The sequence below is a fragment of the Erpetoichthys calabaricus genome, chromosome 14 (assembly GCF_900747795.2).
Source record: "Erpetoichthys calabaricus chromosome 14, fErpCal1.3, whole genome shotgun sequence".
In the NCBI taxonomy this organism is placed as follows: Eukaryota; Metazoa; Chordata; class Cladistia; order Polypteriformes; family Polypteridae; genus Erpetoichthys; species Erpetoichthys calabaricus.
The window spans coordinates 15,817,593-15,834,808 of NC_041407.2; the positions used below are offsets into that span (position 1 = coordinate 15,817,593).

The window sequence follows — 17,216 nt, forward strand, 5'->3', positions numbered from 1 at the left end:
ATTGAAAAAATTGGGCAAATATGTAGAAGAAAAAAATTGAAATAACAATGAAGTACTGAGAATGAAAAATACAACGTATGAGAAGGCCTACAAGTCATACTGCACTTGTTTCTGTCTACATCCAGGCCGTGTTCAAAAGTGATTAAGAAGGCTGTTAGGGTATCATGTTATATAGCACAATATGTAGAGTACAAGTTAAGGGAAATTGAGATATCTAATACACTAGTGAGGAATTATCTGGAGTACTATGTGCAAAGACACAGAAGGAAAGTTTAGAGAGGAGGTTGGAGCGATGAATGAAGATCGGAGGAGTTGACTTTTTCACTTTAAACAAATAGAGAGTAAAATATGATATGATTGAAGTTATGTTTATGAAATTAATTAGTACAATGGATCCCAGTTAATACTTCATATTAAGTTCTTCAATAAGAACACAGAAAGGCTGACTTGCTAAAGTTGAAAGAAACGTTAACAGAGAACCATAGACGAATGGAATAATTTGCCAAGTGGTATTTAAAACTAGACGAGATGATTTTAGAAAAATTAAGCGAATACAATTGGCAAGCATCATTGGGCTGAATGACCTCCCTCTGTTAAAATTATTTAAATGTTCAAACAACAAAATTGATTCATAATGACCAAAATACGAAGTATTGAAATTCAATTGAATGGATGTTCTTGTAAAGAACTGAGAAAGTGTAGCCTTGTAAACTGGACGTGTGATGAGAACAGAGAGACCTTTATGAACTGTAGGCAGGCAATCTGGACCTCACATTTGCGTCAGGTGCAAAAGGTTCTTACAACTCGCTTGTTCACAGTAATGTTTTTCAAGTGAAGACTCTTCTGAGTGATGGAAGCAGGAAATGCATTAAAGGAGCGCTCCACTAAAAATGCTGATTTTATGTTTTTATCTGTTACTTATCCATTGTTTTTGATAGTGATGGCTAAAAACAACTTTGTGTTTTCATATAGAATTGAGATCACAAAATTCCTGATACAATGGACTTGAATGATGAACCAGTTTAAGCAACAGCAACAATATTAAAACATCCATGAAAAAATCTCAAATTACACATGTTGCATGATACAAATGCTGGGTATCCAGTTGTATGCTAATAATGCCCCAAACGCATGTATTTTGGTTAAAATGCTGTTAAATAAATCGCTTCCTGAAAATGTTCACTGCAAGACAGAACTGAAGACCTGCTTTCCCCATCATGAGGTGGCCGAGAACCCTGCTTAGTCATAATTCATTCTTTGGCTATCGTGGTACTTCACGTCACATCAACATGGCGGAGCGTGGTCGTGCGATGTATAGATATATATTAAACAGTCAACAAAAGTGAATAATAACATTATTGAGTGAAATTTATGCTTTGCATTCATACACATACAATGTTCTTCAACAAGCAGAATATCAGCTTAATGGTGCAGTTTCAACTTCAAGTACTGCAGTTATGACTTAATGAACAATGAATGAGGAGTGAGGCAGGTCTTCAATTTAAAAGCCTGATGCCATTTCAGTATTTCTCTGTCCTACAAGAGAGCATTTGTTTGCTGTTGCTGAAGCTGGTCTACACTGAAGTACACTGTATTGGGAAATTTGTGATCTCCCTCCTTTTCATGGCCATAATTACAATGTACAATAAGAAACAGACACAAAAACTGGTCATAGATAGATAGATAGATAGATAGATAGATAGATAGATAGATAGATAGATAGATAGATAGATAGATAGATAGATAGATAGATAGATAGATAGATAGATAGATAGATAGATAGATAGATACTTTGTTCATCCCCTCAGGGAAATTCAGGAGTCCAGTAGCTCAGACACATTAGTAAAAAAGCGCTATATAAATGTAATGAATTATTAAAAATTGTTAAATATTATTATAAAAACATGGTGAACAAACATAAATAAATAAAAAGTACAAATGGGTTCATTGTTATGGTGTTGGAGGGTAGAGTGGTGACCAGGTCATGAATCACTTGTATTGACAACAGCGTTATAAAATCTCACAGCAGTAGGAACAATTTCCTAAAGTGTTCTGTTCTGCAGTGCAGTGCAATAAGACGACTGCTGCGTTTACTTCTGTGACCCACCAAAATACATAGATGTAGTAAAGAGGATGACTGCTACTGCCAAGGATGGCCTGTACCTTCTTCCCCATACACCTTTTCACCAGAATTCCCAGGGACTCCACAGTCCTGTCCAGCCTTCTTCACCAGCTTGTCCAGCCTCTTCGTGTTCTTGTCTGTCACGCTGCCTCCCCAACTAACGGCCTCAAAAAAGAAGACACTGGCAACGACTGCCTGATAGAGCACAGACAGCAATTCACTACATACAGTATGTTGAATGATCTGAGTCTTTTGAGGTAAGAGAGCTTGCTCTGGCCTTCCTGTAGAGGACATCCGTGATCATATTCCTTTAAGTGACTTCATCAGCTACTAATCATCATGGCCACTACAGTAGTGACATATTGCATTTTGTTCAAACATGCAGTTGAGAATGTCATTGTACTCTATGTGTGTCATAATACTGCTACTGATCTTATGTCATTGTTCTCTTTTACTATGAAAATCAGACCAACAGCCTCCCTTATCACATATGTGACTTACCTCTTCAAGTGCAGCACATCTTCCGGCAGGAGTCTCTTCCCCTGTAGCTGACCGACTCTCTGGCCCTTCTGAGGTCCCTCCAACCTTTTCCATTTTAACGTGATGATGAATTGCCTAAAGCAGGCTACAACTAAGGAGTAAGAACATGAATAGGGTTTATAATAGTGATAGAATAGTTGATTAGACTTTTTTTCATTTAGGTATTCTCAGAGCCATACCTAGCCCTGTACACTTGCATCAGGCAAAGCAGAATAATTAACAACTCTGATAAAATGAAATGAGCTCTCCTGTGGTTTATAATTATGAAGGCTGTAAGAAAGATTGATGTCGGTGGTTAATTTAAAATATGATATTCAACATGGGCACAAAGGCAGAGATGGAATATGATTAAGAGGACATTTCACATTAAAGGGACAAAACATTTGTTTTTATGTTTTTTTTTTTGGTTTTGCTTCGTTCTTTTTCATTGTCAACTGGCTATATCTGTTATTATGTTAATGGCAATGCATATTGCTCTGATTTGTTTATGCTGATCACTGAGATTCATTCATGTTTTTACTGTGTGTACAATTTAACTTGGATATTTGTATCTTTTGTATGTTTTAATAATTTACTGTTTTTGTATTATAAATGGTATAATGATAAGCAGCTCAATGTTCTGTAACATAGTGGACAGGATTTGAATGGAAACAAGAAGCTGTTTGCAGATGAGGTAGAAGAAGTGGAGCCCTTTTGGTACTTAGAGTTAATGAATCCAAGGGACAGTAGGCTGCTGTCAGAAATGGAGTGAGAAGGACAAACTGGAGAGAGTGCAGCAGATTACTCTTTGACAACAGGATATTGGGCAAGATCAAAGTAAAAAACACAAAGCAGATGTGAAACCAGAAATGTGGCATTGTGCAGAAGCTTTAGGAAGTTGAAAAGATGAAAGTGCTGCAATGCATGAACAAAATGGATTGAACAGAAAATATGGTCAGTACATTAGTGGGAGTGCAAAAGGTGAAAGGGATATGGTAGAAGATGAAGGAGAGAGTGGGCTAGACACATAACAGTGTACTAGGAAGAATATTAGAGATGGAGAATGAGAGCAAAACCAATAAACAAATGGACGGGTGTGGTGGTGAAGTCTTATGTAGGAGACTAGAGATGACTAGAAATGGAAAAAAGAGGTAAACCACCACTGCAGAAAACTTGGATAAGCCAGAGAGAACGAAAAAGAGATTCTGCAGTTGTAAACATGTATAAGCCTTTTGAATCTGTATTCAGTGAAGAAAAGAAAACAACGCAAGGATAAATTCAATTGAATTTCTTCACACAGAGAAAGTTAACCAGCAGTGTCACCAAGGAGGCATTCAGATCTGGGCATTGTATTAGGGTGCATTAGGAGAAAGGAAATGGACAAGTGAAGTTGGGCAAAATTGTCTGATTTTTGCAAAAAAATAAAATATGTAAGGGACAGCCGACAGCTTTACCCAGCCGGGACACCCATAACGTGTAAGGCAGCCTCTTTAGGACACATCCTCCCCCAGAACGTCAGATGGCACCCTCCTGGGTTGCAATGGTGCCATGGTTTCCCATAGGGCATCATGGGAATTGGAGTTATTTGACTCTACCCTGTTGGGTGCTACAGGGACTGGGGAGCCCTACTTCATGGGGCTCCAGTCTTACCCGGTAGTGCTCCTGGGCCAAGCCTTCGGGACACCGGAAGAACTTCCGAGGACTACTTAAAAGGAGCTGCCTGCCACTACCCTGAGAGCCAAAGTCGGAAGAAAGAGGGTCAAAGCTTGCTGAAGGAGTGGGGGCAGAAAAGAAGACACAGAGAGAGAAAGAAGACAAAGTGATGGAGGTGTAACAGGGTTAATCTGGTTTACAAGAAAATGAATCTGCTTTAGAAGAAAGCAGAAGTTTATGCAGGAGTGCTGTTTTGTACTTTATAACTGTGCTTATTGTACTTGGGTACAGAACTTTGCAGGTGGGAAACAGTTTCTCACAATGGTGTGTGTTGCTGAACTTGGGTCTGCATCTGTGTTGGCTTTAGGGAGGTGCAGCGCCCCCTGGTGTCCACAAATAATAAAAACTTTTCTTGTTTTCATTTTGAGATAAAAGAAAATGAGCAAAAGTGTGGCATGTTCATAGTTTCTTCTCCCAGTGTCTATCCCTCAAATGTGTGCAGGTGTGAATAACACACAAAATCCATTTTAGCGCCACACTCCAGAACATTGGTCCTGGGTATGACATTAAACTGCATCCAACCCTGCAAACGGTCCTCCAACTTTCAGGGAAAACTTGGGGGTTGGTGGTAGGATTGGACCTCCGGCAACTGTAAAAACTTCACACAGCTCTGAAACGGCAGACAGGACTTCTTACTTCTGCTCGCCGCGGGAGAAGCTCAGCTAAGTAAGGCTGCTTGCATTATGAAGGGGATCAGGGAAGCCCTTAGGATCCTCATCCCAGAAGAGTCGAAACCGCCGGAGAGCCAATGACGTTAGGCTTGTTGGAGACAGGAACTGGTGTGATGCTGAGGCGTCGCCCGCTGCATGGCAGCACTAGGATCCCAATTTGAGGCTGCCCATCCAGGTAGACATGTGGAATGTCTTGTCTCTCCGGCATGATGATCATCTTCCTCTGCTGTCGGAGGCACTTCATAAATTTCACATTTCAGTGGCGGCACTCTCTGAGGCACGCAGACATGTGGCTGGCCATTGGTCATTTCATTGGTCTGGTCGCTCTGATGGCTGTCATACTCGGGGAGTAGCTGATGTTGTGGCGGATCAACCATTTCTGATGGTGTCCGATGTCACTCCTTTCAATGAGCGTATTATGAGACTCAGATTAAGGCACTCTCTGGGTGCCTTGTCTGTTGTCTCACTGTATGCTCCAACCACAATGAGTGATGTTTCGGTGAGGGAGACATTCTATTCGCAGCTTCACTCGGTGGTTGATGGGTGCCTGTGAGGTGACACACCTCTGGTCATGGGTATTTCAATGTGACCACTGGCGATGACAGGGCTGGCTATGAGGATTGTGTTGGTCCCCATGGGTCTGGCAACCATGGTGAAAGTACCTCCCATGTTTCTTGATTTTGCAAAAGGTCAGGGGGCTGCAGATCACTGGATCCTGGTCCTAGCACCCTGAGCCTCATCATTGGACTTGGTACTCTAGTACTGGTGGTGTGGTGAAGGAGATCGATCACACCCTTGTGGGCAGACGCTGGAGGCTCCTACAGAACTGCAGGGTCTACAGAAGTGCACAGTTTGTGAATTCTGACCACAGGCTTCTTGACTGCTACTCAGAAGTTCCAGTTCAGGTCCAGTAGGGTTTCACCTCCGAAGCAATACACACATCTGAATCTGAGTCTCAGAGAGTCAGAGTCAGGGTGGCTGATGGAACGGTCCTTATGAATGACGCTGCAGTTGTGACCCGCTTGGCTGGCTACTTTGAGCAGCTGTTTAAAGCTGATCCTCCAGTTAGGATGATGGACATCTCTAGGTCCATAGTTCTTGAGGCTGATCCTCCAATTAGTTGTGTACCATCAAATCTCACTGCGATTGCACAGGTGGTGAACCAGCTGAGGGGGGGAAAGCTGCAGGGATCTGAATACAATGAGGACTGATTGAGGTCATTTATGTTAGGAGGGCTGGGTGGTCTCGTGGTCTCAGAACCCCTGCAGATTTTGTTTTTTCTGTCCTCCCTGGCCACCGGACCTTACTTTTATTCTATGTTAATTAGTGTTCCCTAATTTTAATTATTTGTCTTTTTTCTCTTTCTTCATCATGTAAAGCACTTTGAGCTACATTGCTTGTATGAAAATGTGCTATAGAAATAAATGCTGTTGTTGTGGTATCCGAGTCGAACTTCTCTAGGCTGGTGGTAAGGCTGTCCTCCTGGCATTGCATGCAATCTTTTCTTCCATTTGGGAGACTGGCATCATCCCGACTGACTGGAAAACAGGACTTGTCGTCCCTATTTAGAAAGGGAAGAGTGATGGCCTGGATTGTGACAACTACAGGGGGATAATAACACTGCTCTTGGTGCTAAGTAAAGTCCTCGCTAGGGTCGTCCTCAATAGGACCCATGATCTCTTGCTCACTTACCAGGGACTGGAACCATCTGGTTTTATGCCTATGAAGTCTACCCTTCACCATATCCTGGCACTGAGAGTTCTCTTCGAGTGCAAACGCGAATATCAGCAGAGTTTCTGTGCAGCCTCTGTTGATTTTCATAAAGCGTTTGACTCAGTTGATCGAGCTTCCCTGTAGGCCATCCTGAGACTTTGTGGGATCCCCCCAAAGTTGCTGGAGATATCATGGCCGGCCTGTACACTGTTACTGTAGGTGCTGTGCAGAGTGGAGGCAGAACCTCTGCGTTTTTCCCATTTGATTCTGGGGTCTGTCAGTGATCTGTTCTGCTCCTACTCTGTTCAATGCTTGCATGGACTTGGGCAGGGCTGTGGAGTCCAGCGGCTGAGGGGCATCTGTTAGTGAAGAAAGATTCAATGATCTTGACTTAGCTGATGATGCTGTGATCTTCACAGAGTAAATGGGGGCTCTGATCAGGGTTCTTGAGGGACTGAGTGAGGAGTCTGAGTGTCCTGATAAAAACTAAGGTCCAGTGCTTTAATGACCTCTTGGGCTCGGCCATCGGCAGGGTGTCTGTCTGCAGAGAGAGCGTCGACCACATCGAGAGGTTCTCTTACCTAGGCAGTGACATTCATGTCTCTAGTGGCTCTTCCTATAAAGTCAGTAAATGGATTGGGAGAGCATGGGGGGTCATGAGGTCGTTGTAAAGGGGTGTGTGGCGCTCCCGATATCTCTGCTAAAGGGCAAAGGTTCAAGTCTTTAGAGTCCTGGTGCTTCCTGTCTTGCTATCTGGTTGAGAGACATGGACGCTATCCAGTGACCTGAGACGAAGACTGGACTCCTTCGGTACTGTGTCTCTTCGGAGACTGGTTTGACTTTGTGTCGAATGAGCAGGTGTTCACGGAGTCCGAGGCACATTGTCTGCATTGTGAGGGAGTGTCAGTTACGGCACTATGGACATGTGGCACGATTCCCCAAGGTGGTCCGGCATGCAGGATCCTCATTGTTGGACGAGGCCAAGGGGATGCCCATGTAACACCTGGCTGCAGCAGACAGAGGGTCATTTCTGGAGGGTGGGACTGGACTGTGTGTCTGTCTTGGGGGTTGCCAACTGAGATCCCGAGCTGCTTTGTCATATGGTTGGCTCGGCAATGTGCTCTACCAGGGCATACACCCAACCTGTCCTGATTCCAGAACATTAAGGCACACAACATAAACTGGTGAAGAGAGACACTTATCACAATTCATAATCCTGGCAAACTCTCCCATAAATCAATGGCAACATTTAAATCGGAGCTAACAACTACTTCAGTTTCACTTTCAATTTCTTAACTTGCCTTTCTTTGTTACTTTCACATCGGTCTTCAGTGTACTAATAACACACATCAGCTTCATTTCTATGACATTGAATTTTGTGTTGTTAATGCATTCATAACACAATAGAAATGAGGATTTCACATGAATAAACACAAATAAATTAAACCAGCAACAAAGTAACTGCGCTGCCCCTTAAGGTCTACTGGCTTTTTACCTCGTTTGAGTGTTAAAGTGACACTCTTATACCAGACTGCTTTTCAACGCTTGAGCTTTACTTTTGTATTATTTTAGGTTTCACTTAGTTTTATTTCAGCTTATGGCAACTGATGAAAACTACCTTTACCTGTAGTTACTAATGTTAATGACTCACTTAATGCGCTCTGTAGCAGTATGCACTATTTAAAGGAACTGCGTCAAAAGTATGAATTAAACATCCGAATATTTAGTTTAAAGAGGAGAAAATACATGCAATAAATATTCCAAGAATCATTACTGACATTTATTTTAAAACAAAGAAAAATACATATAAAATGCACCACATACCACTGAAGCTCGGAAGTTGGGTTGCCTCCCTGTACTTCTTGCACGCCGTTGACTGTCAGGCTAGGCGACCTGACCAGCGGGGGATTGATTTTATAGGGAGCGTCAATAAAAAGGCATCCCTCTTTTCGATTTTCTTTTTTCTTTCAATGCTTTGAAACAATTCCCAGATTAACTATCAAGGTACTGAAGGTGTTAGCTTTGGTTTTTTAAATATAGTGCTGATTAGGAACATGTAAAGAGCTCATAAAACTCTCAAAGAACATGTTAACGCTGTAGTTTTGTCCGAGAGTTTATACACGGTGCCTGGGAGCCGAGCCTGGCAGCTGTCAGCAGCTGTAAGTTTCGTTTCTTCAGACCCGCGCGTGTGCGGAAACTTCTTTGTGTTTACGGAAGGCGATCCTCTGCTGTGATTGGTCCGCTTACTCCAACGCCAACCTCCTAGTGACAGGGATACGGAATGAATCGCAGAGCACAGACTCCGTATGAAGTCGGCAAGATGCCCAAGAAGGTGCCAGGTAATCGAGTCAGCGTTATCAGAAAGCCTTGTGATATGGCGTGTTGCGCACTTTGAACCATGATGAAGCGCTTTAAAAAGGAATTAATGTTACAGCACAACAAGCTCCTATCAGTGCGAATACTGTAAATAAAGCCATGGACTCAAGGAGAATACAGGGGCAGTTCTTTACTGTTATTATTTTAGCAGCTACTGTTTTTAGTACTTTGAGTATGGGAAAAGTTTTCTATATATATATATATATATAATTAAATGCTATTAGTATTGTAGCGACCTCAACGTGTCAGGTTCGAAAAAGAAGAAACACAGAAGGACAAAGAAGGGATCGCAGAACAGTTTACTGGGACAGTGAATAAAAGAAGAAAAAATACACGTTTGTAAAAGCTAAAACGAACGACTTTGAACATGGACTATTTACAGTCGTCTATGAATCTCTCATTGTTATTACCCCGAGAGACGCCAATAACGAACCCCCAAAGAAAAAAAAAACAACGAAACCGCTGATTTCACATGCATCAGCACCTACTGTACACTACCCACAGCCCTCTCTCTCTCGAACCATCCAGAAAAATCTCTGACCCCGCCCCTTCGTTCAGGGTGCCGCCCCTTTCCCGTCTACCATACCACCACAGGATGTCAGTCCTCCACCATTCCTCGATAGACCAAATAGTCACTCCGGCCAGGGGCTGCAACGTGGTCGGGACGCTACAGGCTGTTATTAATACATAGGATGCATGTGGTTACAGCCTTTGCAGCTAAGGGTGGAACCTCTAGTTAATAAGTTTAAGGGGGCTATTATGGTTTTAGTAGGTGTTGGGTTTCCTTTAACACTAATTGTTGGATGTTTATTTATTTATTATATACAGTGGAACCTCTGTGCACGAACGTCTCGGTACACTACAAATCGGTTTACGACCAAAAAGCTCGTCAAACTTTTGCATTGGCTCATGACCACACACTCGGTATACGAACAGGCCAGGTTCCCTTTCGGTTTGTACATGTTCAGTCTCTCCCTGTGCATTTCCTGTGCAGCGAGCAAGAGAGAGAGCCGTGCGCACACACAGGCAGCGCAGGAGCGCGCGAGAGAGAGGCGCGCGCACACACACAGGAGCGCGAGAGAGACACACAGGCGCGCGAGAGAGGCGCGCACACACACAGGCGCACGAGAGAGCCGTGCACACACACAGGCAGCGCGCGAGAGAGGCGCGCGCGCACACACACAGGCAGCGCGCTAGAGAGACACACAGGCGCGTGAGAGAGGCGCGCACACACACAGGCGCACGAGAGAGCCGTGCACACACACAGGCAGCGCAGGAGCGCGCGAGAGAGAGGCGCGCACACACACAGGAGCGCGCTAGAGAGACACACAGGCGCTCCAGGCTTGCAAAAGAGAGACACACACACACAGGCAGCGCCAGAGAGGGAGGGACGCATAAGGTAGAGAAGGCTTGTTTTTGTTTTCAGTTGTTTACAGTGATCCGTTCGTAGCCTGCATTGTTGCAATGTTACTTTTCTTGGTGGTTTATTAAATTATGGATTTTTCAAATGTTCATTTTTTCCCCTGTGCTTAAAACTCATTAAAAAAATGTGTTTTTAGCGAGCGGTTCCTAGCACTATAGCGTGAACTATTGCAGTGTTAGTTTTCCCTGTTGTTCAAGGTTTTCTCAGCGTTATTCAATGTTTTTAGCCTACATTTAGTTTACTATTACGCTGTGCATTCTATGGTATAATTAACTATATTTGTGCTTAAAAATTAAAAATATATATATAGATAGATAGATACTTTATTAATCCCAAGGGGAAATTCACATACATTTACATATACATTTACATACAGTTCGTGTGGTCTGGAACGGATTAATTGTATTTACATACAATTCTATGAGGGAAATTGCTTCGGTTCACGACCAAATCGGTTTACGACCAGAGTTTTGGAACGAATTATGGTCGTGAACTGAAGTTCCACTGTATATACAAATCTATATCTCATACTAGGGGGCTGTGCCCCCTGCTCGCTTCGCTGCCAGCCCCCTGCAGGCCCTACATGCTCGTCATTTCCTGGATCTGCCGCTTGCAGCGTATCGTGCTGTGCTTTTGGATAAACACGAATATCAACTCTGTCTTTAGAGAAAAGCCAAGAAAAATGACCCCTTTTATTGGCTAACTAAAAAGATTACAATATTGCAGGCTTTCAAGGCAACTCAGGCCCCTTCTTCAGGCAAGATGTAATGATAATAAAATAAGTTAAAATAATTGTATCATTGATGACGTGAAATCATGTCTCTGAAAAAGTCTCGTCCCAAGATTTTTTTATATAATAGAGAGATATACACGCACAGTAAATATATTTATATATACAGTATATCATTTTTTCTCACCCTTTATTCTTCTGTTTGATTTGGGTTGAAGGCCTAATAAACACGCAGTGTTAACAATTTGCAAAAGCGAAAATCAAAATGGCAGCAGATATTTTTTCACAACAATGTATATGAACTGCAAGTTTTGTGGGTGATGGATTTAAGTGAACCAGAGACCAAGATTATATACATTTTTTTATTTTTATGAATATACAGTCATTAAACATAGTGGTAACAGCTCTAACAAGTAGTAACAAGGCAATGAACAGCCTGAATATTAGTAAGAAAATGACTTATAAATACAATATAACAGAAAAAAAAATCATAAAGATTTGTAGTCAGTACCATGTGTTGTGTCTGTGCGTTCTAAAGGTAGCAGAGCATCGTCATCACACAGTGGACAGCGACAGTCAGTGTGCCCCCCCCCAGTCCTCGTGTGTCTGCAGAGATGCATCGTGTGCTTTGGATTTATAAGTGCAGATAATTAACGGCCCCCCTTTTAGGTGAGTGGGTTTGAACTGTAACACCTCGTATGTTTGAGCGAGTATTTATTGTTCTTATCTTATTCGGTACTTTGTTTCGTTTCCCGTGTTGACATAACAAGGTTCTCCTTGATCTTAGTCTTAACCCCAGTTACTATTCTGTGTGGACCTTGCAGGGTCTCCCTGTGGTCACGTAGGCCTCTTCCCACAGTCCAAACATCTCTGCTGTCAGGATAATCGGCCAGGGATACGGGAGTGTGGACGTGTGATTTGCCCGCTCTTCCTTTGCAGGGTTTGGTCCCGATTTGCGCCCCCTGCTGGCTGGAAGAGGAGTCTCCAGCTCGGCATTGATCATCTTGGGTTGGGAATGGAGTTCCATAAATGAATACTTTAGTCATTAATGGCGGCCACTAGTGTCCAAAAAGCTGTACGCCTCAGACGTTTCAATAAAGTGACAAAGTAGATGTTCTGAACCTGAAAATGAAGCAAAGCCTTTTAGGGTTCATTTCATTTGGGACCACCTTCCGTGAGATGTGGATAAAATGAGATTAAAAAACAAATCTGCCGAAAAGTGTTTAAGAAACTGTGGATTCCTTTAAGCAGTTACTGTATATCCAATCTTCACACGTTTTTCTTAAAATCACTAGTGTTTGAGTTTTGTTTTCAATCTGCCGTACCTACGAGCATTCAGTTAAAACTCATCTACAGAAAAATGACAAAGCAAAAACCCCAAAATACCACCGGAGTGCTGATGCGGACTCGTCTGAGCGGAGCCCCCTTGCCTACTGGACGGTGTTTAGAGGAAGACGTTTTGTGTTCTTCCCAGCCCAGCGCTGTCCCCGCCCCCGTAGAAGGAGATAGGATGGGCCATATGGAAGCTCCGCCTCCCAGATGACAATATTAACCCAAGCAGGGGGTCCGGGTGGAAGGTGGGACAGACTTTCTCCAAGGGGACACAGGAGACAGAAGAATCGAGAAGAATGAAAGAAAAGAGAATAAAAGCTGGGACCCCAACCTGAAGCAGCCAGTGGTCACTTCTGGCTCCCCTCGATAAGGTTTGGTCTCGTTCAGGGAGTGTGCCTGCTCAATTGGTGCTTGTAAGTTGCAATTTAAGCAAGAGAGAAAATACCAACACATAATACATGTTTGCGGTTTCTTTCCATTTCCTTTTACTTCTGGGTGGTCTCAGAAGGCTTTTTCGCTTTCCGAACCACCTTAACTCGTTGGGAAGATTCTGGCCTGGCCCCACTGGGAGTGTTTTGGCCAACTATATTGGGTTGGGGCTGCCTTGAAAGAGTGGAACTTCTTCTCGCCTTCATCTCATCGACAAAGCCCTCAATCCCATCAAACTTTGTGGTCAGATCTCCTAGCCGCTCCTTCAGGGCATTGAACTCTTTATAGAGGTCTCCAAGTGCTTCTGACAGGGACGTAATCCTGCCGGACAGTAAGACAGAACGGGTTAGAGAAGTTCCCATCAGAGGAAACGCAAGAAATTGTAGCTCAGATATTGTGCTAAAAGAAATAAACGATTATGATGGAGGAAAAAACAAAACAAAAAACAAAACAGAATTCAGGAGAAAAGAAAAACTTAGGAGTGGAAACCTGATGGTGTGGCTGTCTGGATGTTGGACTTACTGTGAGCCAGCAGATGGCAGTGGTGTGTAAAAAAAACAAAACACCACAACCTACTAGGACCCCCAGGTTCAAAATCAGCCAGTAATGTCTGGGGGGTCTTACAGTGCAACTGTGCCAGTTAACATCAGTCAAAGGGTGTTTAGGAAGGTATTGGGTACACACACACACCCCCATATTATATATACAGTACAGGGTATATCTATCTATCTACAGTGCATCCGGAAAGTATTCACAGCGCATCACTTTTTCCACATTTTGTTATCTTACAGCCTTATTCCAAAATGGATTAAATTCATTTTTTTCCTCAGAATTCTACACACAACACCCCATAATGACAACGTGAAAAAAGTTTACTTGAGATTTTTGCAAATTTATTAAAAATAAACAAATTGAGAAAGCACATGTACATAAGTATTCACAGCCTTTGCCATGAAGCTCCAAATTGAGCTCAGGTTCATCCTGTTTCCCCTGATCATCCTTGAGATGTTTCTGCAGCTTCATTGGAGTCCACCTGTGGTAAATTCAGTTGACTGGACATGATTTGGAAAGGCACACACCTGTCTATAGAAGGTCCCACAGTTGACAGTTCATGTCAGAGCACAAACCAAGCATGAAGTCAAAGGAATTGTCTGTAGACCTCTGAGACAGGATTGTCTCGAGACACAAATCTGGGGAAGGTTACAGAAAAATTTCTGCTGCTTTGAAGGTCCCAGTGAGCACAGTGGCCTCCATCATCTGTAAGTGGAAGAAGTTCGAAACCACCAGGACTCTTCCTAGAGCTGGCCGGCCATCTAAACCGAGCGATCGGGGGAGAAGGGCCTTAGTCAGGGAGGTGACCAAGAACCTGATGGTCACTCTGTCAGAGCTCCAGAGGTCCTCTGTGGAGAGAGGAGAACCTTCCAGAAGGACAACCATCTCTGCAGCAAACCACCAATCAGGCCTGTATGGTAGAGTGGCCAGACGGAAGCCACTCCTTAGTAAAAGGCACATGGCAGCCCACCCGGAGTTTGCCAAAAGGCACCTGAAGGACTCTCAGACCATGAGAAAGAAAATTCTCTGGTCTGATGAGACAAAGATTGAACTCTTTGGTGTGAATGCCAGGCGTCACGTTTGGAGGAAACCAGGCACCGCTCATCACCAGGCCAATACCATCCCTACAGTGAAGCATGGTGGTGGCAGCATCATGCTGTGGGGAACTGGGAGACTAGTCAGGATAAAGGGAAAGATGACTGCAGCAATGTACAGAGACATCCTAGATGAAAACCTGCTCCAGAGCGCTCTTGACCTCAGACTGGGGTGACGGTTCATCTTTCAGCAGGACAACGACCCTAAGCACACAGCCAAGATATCAAAGGAGTGGCTTCAGGACAACTCTGTGAATGTCCTTGAGTGGCCCAGCAAGAGCCCAGACTTGAATCTGATTGAACATCTCTGGAGAGATCTTAAAATGGCTGTGCACCGACGCTTCCCATCCAACCTGATGGAGCTTGAGAGGTGCTGCAAAGAGGAATGGGCGAAACTGGCCAAGGATAGATGTGCCAAGCTTGTGGCATCATATTCAACAAGACTTGAGGCTGGAATTGCTGCCAAAGGTGCATCGACAAAGTATTGAGCAAAGGCTGTGAATACTTATGTACATGTGATTTCTCAGTTTTTTTATTTTTAATAAATTTGCAAGAACCTCAAGTAAACTTTTTTCACATTGTCATTATGGGGTGTTGTGTGCAGAATTCTGAGGGAAAAAATGAATTTAATCCATTTTGGAATAAGGCTGTAAGATAACAAAATGTGGAAAAAGTGATGCGCTGTGAATACTTTCTGGACGCACTGTAGATAGATATTGTGACAGATGACCAGGGACCTTGCCCCACTGGGATGCCTGGAACAAGGAAGGACTGGGAGAGGACCAATATATCCCCCTGGATGCAAGAGGGCAGCCCCACTGGATTCCATCAGGGCCATGGATACAGAGCTGGGAAGCTCATCCCTGTGGGGGTCCGTGTCCACCACCAGGGGGCGCCTGGATGGTTCCCGAGCCAAGGACTGCAGCACTGCCACCACACCAGGAAGTGCTGCCAGAAGATCATCAGGGAGCAGCTGGAGCACATCTGGATGTGCCATAAAGGGGGCGCCTCACTCCATTCGGGAATCTGCTCACTAATTAAGAAAAGGGTTAGAATGAAAACCTGCAGCCACAGTAGCTCTCCAGGACTGGAGTTGGAGACCCCTGATATTTCCTATGATGCCCACACTCTTTTCCAGTATATAGTGCCTTTCTATGCTATTTATATTCCTATTTATTTTTTTACAGTTAGTGTCCAGCCATGTTAGCTGATTTGCTGATCAACAGTCAGCGGTGAGCACAGTGCCTGTCAGCAGACAGTCATAAAAGTAAAGATGAGAATTGCAAAATACGACAAACTGAGAAACTGGAGCATCTCAGCATAAAAAAAAAGCTGACTAGCAGCCCCCTCAGTCTCAGTTGTCACACATCAGAGAGTGGTCACCACACACAACTGGGGGCTCACAGATGGACACATCAGAAGACGTGGACGGGCTCACTGCAAGGACACAAACGTTTGTAAGCTGAGGAGACTCACCGTCCGTACTCGGGCAGCACAGAGCTGTGGTCGTTCAACAGGAGGTCCTTCACCTGCGTCATGATGGCAAACTTCCAGTTATCCAGCACCGTGGTGAGGTTGGCACAGCCCCTCATGTTGACTTTCTCTGCTGCAGACGAGCAACGACGGGCACAAAAGTGAAAAACACAGAAAAGTGAGAAAAAAACCAGCAGCCATGCACTGGGGGTCTCCGACTCAGCTGTTACTCCTACTAAAGCCTTCATTGAAAAACGGAGCCCTGTTTGGCTCAGTCTCCTGTAAATTTCTAATATTGCATTTTTTCCTTTTTTTTTTTGTTTATGTTCACAGTTGGTAAAGAAAAAGAGAAACAGTTAACAACACGGAATCTTAACAAGATGGTCAATTAAGATTAAAGACATATGATCAGCAATAACTGAATTCTAATTAAAAAAAAATATGAAAAGCCAGTAGCCAGTATGGCACTCCAGGAGCAACAACAACATCCATCCATCCATCCCGCTGAATCCGAACACAGGGTCACGGTGGTCTGCTGGAGCCAATCCCAGCCAACACAGGGCACAAGGTAGGAACCAATCCCGGGCAGGGTGCCAACCCACCGCAGGACACACACAAACACACCCACACACACACACCCACACTAGGGCCAATTTAGGATCACCAATCCACCTAACCTGCATGTCTTTGGACTGTGGGAGGAAACCGGAGCACCTGGAGGAAACCCTCGCAGACACGGGGAGAACATGCAAACTCCACGCAGGGAGGACCTGGGAAGCGAACCCAGGTCTTCTAACTGAGAGGCAGCAGCGCTACCACTGCACCACCCGCAACAACATTTATTTCTAAAAAATTTTGTACAAAATATGCAATTTAAAATGCTTTTGGGGATAAATAATTAAGTTAAATAAAACTGAATAAATAAATACAATCTTACAGAATGCAAATAAACAAGTAACTAAATAGAAATGGTCCCTAATTATGGATAAGATTGCTAACATTTTATGTCTGAAATGATTATTAATGGTATGTCTGATGCTGTGGTCAGATGGCCAGGGAGGACAGAAAA

At 43.7% G+C, this 17,216-nt stretch overlaps 1 protein-coding gene across 1 annotated transcript in view; it reads right to left on the reverse strand.

Annotated features, from left to right (window-relative positions):
• Positions 1–8,822, reverse strand: part of rnf213b (ring finger protein 213b) — a 122,975-nt gene extending 114,153 nt beyond the window's left edge. Inside the window, exons 1-2 of the mRNA XM_028818325.2 lie at positions 8,563–8,822; positions 2,624–2,753 (exon numbers count right to left, since the gene is read on the reverse strand). Of these exons, the coding sequence (XP_028674158.2) occupies positions 2,624–2,716 (93 nt within the window). The 5' untranslated portion in view covers positions 2,717–2,753; positions 8,563–8,822. The remainder of the gene's footprint in view (positions 1–2,623; positions 2,754–8,562) is intronic.
• Positions 8,823–17,216: the final 8,394 nt, after the last annotated feature.